This window comes from Apaloderma vittatum, unplaced genomic scaffold (genome assembly GCF_000703405.1).
Source record: "Apaloderma vittatum isolate BGI_N311 unplaced genomic scaffold, ASM70340v1 scaffold4148, whole genome shotgun sequence".
Classification (NCBI taxonomy): domain Eukaryota; kingdom Metazoa; phylum Chordata; class Aves; order Trogoniformes; family Trogonidae; genus Apaloderma; species Apaloderma vittatum.
The window spans coordinates 171,144-177,585 of NW_009732355.1; the positions used below are offsets into that span (position 1 = coordinate 171,144).

Consider the following 6,442-nt stretch of genomic DNA (forward strand, 5'->3'; position numbering starts at 1 on the left):
GAGTATTCTAATTGACAGTCGACTGAATATGAGCCAGCAGTGTGCCCAGGTTGCCAAGAAGGCCAACGGCATCCTGGCTTGTATTAGAAATTTTGTGACCAGCAGAAGAAGGGAGATCATTGTCCCTCTATACTCAGCACTGGTAAGGCCGCACCTTGAGTACTGTGTTTAGTTTTGGTTACCTCAGTAGAAGAGAGATCTCGAGGTGTTGGAAAGAAAAGAGTGCAGAGGAGGGCAACAAAGCTGGTGAAAGGCCTGGAGAACAGACCTTATGAGGAGCGATTGAGGGAGCTGGGTCTGTTCAGTTTGACAAAGAGGAGGCTGAGGGGGGATCTCATCATGCTCTGCAATTACTTGAAAGGACATTGTAGAGAGGTTGGTGCGGGTCTCTTCTCACAGGTCATCAGGGACAGAACCAGGGGGAATGGTTTCAAGTTTAGACTGGACATTAGGAAGAAATTCTTCACAGAAAGAGTGGTCAGACACTGGAATAGACTGCCTAGGGAGGCGGTTGAGTCGCCATCCCTGGATGTGTTCAAGTGTCGTTTAGATGTGGTGTTGGGTGATATGGTTTAGGGGTGAACTTGTAGTGTAGGGTTAATGGTTGGACTCGATGATCCCAAGGGTCTTTTCCAACCTGAATTGTTGTATGATTCTATGATTCTGTATGTGCACAATACACAGATGTGTCTTCAGTAACAATCTCAGTACTCCAGAAAATACAAAATTCTCAAATGTGTAGAAAGATGAACCGGTAACCAAACTGAAATAGCTCTTACCAGATTGAATACAGGTACATAAGCAGACTAATTAAAATGTTTCTACAGTTGTCATGGGCTTTTGTAGCTACACTTCATTCTTAACTGAATAAGAGACAAACTTGACACTCATACAGGTAAAGCATCAAACTTGGAAGTTTACCAGGCCTACCCCCTTCTTAAGATTCCTGTAATCTTTTTGCAGAGTTTTTTAGAATCTGAGTAATTTAAACACTCAGAATTAATTCATCCTCCTGTCCAACATATAACTTTATAACTATTTGCTCTTTTAACTGCAATTAGAAATGATAATATAATTGCACATCTGTATGTCTACATTAAAAGTGACCAGAACAATATAAAATCAGATAAAATAATTTAAAAAATTAAAAATTAATGGAAATGTAATGCGCCATCAGCTCACAAGTCTCTTTCCAAATTGAAACAGTGAGACAATAAAAACAGCAGTGAAATAATACAATTTATCAGCTGGTAAATTCAATTTTAGAAGGTATCAGCCACTAGTGCATGGTTTTAAAAAGCAAACTAGTTTGTGCATCAGTCAAACAAGAATTAAGACTTCATTGTTTATTTTTCCTCTGTAAGAAATAAATTCTTAAGTTTATATTCATGAGAGGGTGTTTACTTCTTTAACTAAACTATGAAAAATAAGACCATTCAAAGCCGAGTATCATATAAGGCTGTTAAAGAAACTCCCTTGGTTCCTTCTGGTCAGCACCTGCCCCAGTCACACTAAGCCAGTGCCTTTTGTATCGTTGCGACTGCAGACTTCAGTGACTGGATGCTTGGGGATATTTACTTCCCTTTCGCATATTATCTAAAATACTTGATACCAATTTCAGCTCATCAGTGGTTCTTCTGATTTCATTTTATCACATTTTTCTTTTATGGCTAATGCACTTTGGTAGTGAACTAGTTCAAGATCCAGGCTCTGATGTTTTCTAAGAGTGCTACTATTAAGAAGAAAATAGAGACAAATACCTTGCTTTTTTCTTGCTGAAATTCTATCTGGATGCTGGTTAGTTTAGTTCGTAGCTCCTCATTAGCAGCTTGCAGGGCTTCAATCTCCATGTCGGACTTCTCTCCCTTGGCACGAGTTTTCTTTGACATAATTATTTTTGAAGTTTAAAATAAAATTTTTGCTCTACACTGAGCTACCAGCTAGTGCATTCTGCTTTTAGCATTTAAGAGTCACATAGTGTTCAACAAAATCTTTTACACAAATCTCTGCCATCATGGGAGCAGTCTCTTGTGTCCTAGAAGAAACAAAGTAGGAACAGAATTAGGCTACAGCACTGAGCAGAATCAAACATCAGGCTTAACAGTCAGTTTCAAAGCACACTGAACTTCCTTGCCGTACATACTACAGTGCATACCATACTAGATTTTGATAGAAATAGATCAGAAATGAAGCTACACGATGTTTCAAACCCTATCCACTGTAATCTGATGTCCACAGAAATAAAACTCTCTACAGTTATGGTGAATATAGAAACACAAATCATATCATATCTTATTCAAGACTTGATTTGGTCCATGTTCAGGATTCCCAAGAGGCACTTGGACAACCATAAACTAACCGGGGCTTGGTGGTGTTTCAGTGGGAATAGTTTATATAATAGTTTAAATAGTTATAATTCACAATTCTATTTTTCTTAATTATAATCAAGAGTCACAGCATCAGCATATATGAAAAAGGTGTCACTAAACTGGAAAAACATTTTAAAATCACTACCTCAAAATATCATATATAAAAACTGCTTATGTCTAGGGTTGATACTGTTTGAAATGCTCTCATCTAAACATAAAGTCATTTAACTTCATTTTCATTCCTCAGCACGCCCCAAGCTTAAAAAAAGTATTCAATTATTTAAATCAGCTTTATGTAAGAATACCAATAGCAGACAAAGAACCCTAATTCCAGTAATTAGGAAATCCCATGATTAGTTTGCTCCATGACTAGTTATAGAAGCTTAACCCGTGGCTTTTTTTCCTCTCTGCTCTCCAAGAATAACCTGGTGCTCTGCAAGAACAAACTGAGCAACAAATGCTATCAGTGCTAAAGTAGTTTCCAAACCCACATTCTTTGCTCATTTTAAACATTCCCATAATATTCACCATCAAATTGCCAACAGAGGTTCTTACTTCAGTGTTGAACTCCACTCCTTGAGTATTATATTTCCAAGAAAATTGCTACCAATTTGCCTTTGAAAAATAATAAGCTTCTCTTTCCAACCTTCTTCTGCCTGGGAGTTATTTTAGAAATTTTATTAGAATGAAGACCATATGCATTCTTTAGCACATACTTTGTAAAGGGTTAACAACTAATATTTCAGGTCCATATAGATCTGGTGAGTTCAATTAAACACAAAAGTTTTATTCTCCTCTTTAAGGACTAGTAAACAGGAACCAAGGAGTTAAATATCTTGCTCAAAATGACAACTTGGATCAGATGAAATGCGAACAGAACTCAAGACACCAAGTCTCACTCTGTTTGACAATATTCCCATGGAGTTCTTTCATTTATAAAAAGCAACTGAAAAAAAGATCAACCACACCAAATTTTTGCTAAAGCAGCTTAAATGAAATCACTGTTTTGCTTTGTAATATCAGACGTCTCCTAAACTTATCAATTTATTCTCTACAATAAAATTTAATCTATTCCCTAGATTCATTATAGTGAGCTTTTTAATATCTATTTTATGAGAAAACAGGAAATGGAGTTTAAAATTTAATTTATGCATCAAACCTACCTTAGAAAACAAACATTGGTGTTACTGTGATTTTACATGTAATTGTTGATTCAAAGAAAAAAATATTAGCAATAATTTAGCTAGAAACAAAACTCTCAATTGAGTAGAAGAAGAAACCTGAGGAATTACTGTTCTTAATAAAGGAAATTCATGCTATTAATCTATGGAGTTTCTATGATGCTAAAGACTAAAGCTAAATACTATTTGATTAATATATTTCATGCAAAATCCTTAAGTGTATGAAAAATTTCAATATAAAATCAGTTGCTAGTCTTATTTCCCTGGTCAATTTGTAAAGAAAATCTAAACTAACATAGACATGAAAATTCAATCTATAATAATTCCACAATATTTACAATGGTGGAAGGGTGCATGAATTGTTTCTTATCTCAAAGGCTATCTGGGGTATTAAGAAATTACCGAGGAATTATTCCTGAAATCCTTACTAAAACAAAATTCTTGATGCAGATAGATTACATATAATTTAATTCAGTAGATGATTAACATAAATTAAGGAAACAAAAAACATCCCTCACTGTTCTAGCTACAGGAATTTTAACCTTGTACAATTCTCCATCTGACCCCTCCTCCATTTCAATTGCAGTTTGCAATAAAGAACATTTAACTGATAGACACGTTTGCTTCTACCCCAGTGAAATGAGAAATGAGGTAATTTTACTTCATGTGGATATACATGACATCCAGAGAACTGAAAACAAAATTTGAATTGCGGAGTGTTTTGAAATTACCACATATAATTTGTTGAGTAACAATAATCTTTCCCTGACCTTACCATATTCCCAAGCATATTATGCAGATACTAGCCCATTCAATACTAACATGTGAACTGATATTTTTGCACTTGACGGACTGGCTTGTCTCTGAAGTCCTGGTCATGTAAAACTCTCAGTGACTGCAGAGTTCATATTCTATCCCATAGTCACCATCACTCAAACCCTTTGAGAAATTTGGTCCTGTGAGAAGGTACTAGAATAATGCTGCTGTCTACTTTTGAAAATATGAGTGTCTAAATATAATATGTGTTCTTTGAAGCTATTCAAATTACATTTAGCACTTAAATAAAATTTAAAAGTAGAATTCAGCACTATTCTTTGAAGTACTCAGATTTTTTTTTTTAAAAAAAAATGGAATCTCAAAATTTTATTCTCAATCTTTTTCCTCTAACTCACAACACTTAAAATTGTACTTTTAAGGTAAAATGAAAGCTTAGACCCTGAACCTGAAGAAAATCACCCTAGTCTCTTATAAATGTTAAGAAAAAAACAACACAAAACCAACCAACCAAACTCCCAAAACCAAGCCCACAATCCAAAACAACCCATCAACCTGCATTGGTGGGCATAGAAACATCTCCATTTTTACTCTTCCCTAGATATATCTTCCACTCTATTTCAAAAGCAGGAACTATGGCAACACAAAGCTGCTCTATACATCTAGGGAGACACAAAGTCCAGACACACAAAGGCTACAGCAGAAGAGGAGGCATCTTGATCCCTGATTAAGCAGTTAGAACCAGTGAGTGCCTAGATTCCTTTCTAGTTGACTACTCAAACTCACTATCTGGATAAAGGTCAGAATCAGTAAATAAATAAATCATAAACTTGTAAACACCCTGAGATAAAAAGAAGGAAAAAATATTCTACTCTGATAAAATTTGACCTTACTGACTCCGACGCTCAACCAACCAACTACGTGTTTATTAGCTCATCATATGTCAACTGAGAGGCGAGTTCATGAAGCCATCGCAACACAGTTTCACAATCACTCCATGAATAAAAATAGCCAAATCCTGTGCTGTGAGTTCGATGCACTTATTGCAAACTTTGAGATCACTTGAAAATATTTCACATTAATATCTAATGGATTCTAAGTTATAAGTCACCTTTTTAGCAGTCTCTGGAACATACCAAGTGTCTCACTTTACTTGATAGGTATAGAGGCACTTGTAATTCAAGAAAAAGAACAATAACAAAAATAAACTTGATTGGATTTGAATCAACTGTTCAACAGTTTGTGGGACTGGCATGTGAGAGATCACAATATCGATACGATTAAGAATTTACTACTCCACTTGTGCTAGATATTTTGGGAAATCCATTAATCTCTAAAGTACATGGAAAATTGATCAGCTGAACAGTGTTCCAATTTCTCTTCTGTTTGTTTTACAGATTTAAAGGGGTGTACTTTATCATTGCATCAATCTCTTCCTTGATTTTAGAAAGAAAGACCTAGAACTAATTCATAAATTTCTATATGATCCTTCTAGATATTAAATATCAATAAAACATAACAGTAAAAATAAGAAAAATTAACCACTGCAAAAAAGTGTAGCATAAAAGAATTTTGATTACATAAGAGTAAAAAAGAACTTAATAGTTTCTGGTGAAAAATAACACCATTTAAAGAAATACAAGTCTTTAATCATGATTCTGTACTGAATAAATAAAAATAAGTGGACATTTATACATTTAGAGAGTAAGTCTTATAGCAATAAACAGCAATCAATAGTAAGGAACACTCATTAACTCAATTAATAGTAAGAACACTCATTAACTCAATTAATAATGGAGAAAATAATACGATAACAAGAAAAAATTACTAAATGGTGTAATGGAAATTCAGTATTCCAGACTTGATTTAGATTTGAACAATGCTATTCAGCTTCAATGTTACTTTTGAAAGGTGAAGTTGTTAATGAGTCACTTCAGCTGAAACACCAATGGAAGACACAGGTACAGAGGGGGGAAAAAAAACAAACACCCAACAAAAACAAACAAACAAAAAAACCCACCCCAAACCACACCAGCTTCTGCATCTAGATATTTTGCCTCCATATAAATAGTGGGGTTTTTACGTTTTATTTCAAACTGTCTCTTACAATACTGCACA

The 6,442-nt window shown here is 34.7% G+C and overlaps 1 protein-coding gene across 1 annotated transcript in view; it reads right to left on the reverse strand.

The window, feature by feature from the left end:
- JAKMIP1 (janus kinase and microtubule interacting protein 1) overlaps positions 1–1,889 on the reverse strand; it is an 82,271-nt gene extending 80,382 nt beyond the window's left edge. The window contains exon 1 of the mRNA XM_009875494.1: positions 1,761–1,889. Within this exon, the coding sequence (XP_009873796.1) occupies positions 1,761–1,889 (129 nt within the window). The remainder of the gene's footprint in view (positions 1–1,760) is intronic.
- Positions 1,890–6,442: the final 4,553 nt, after the last annotated feature.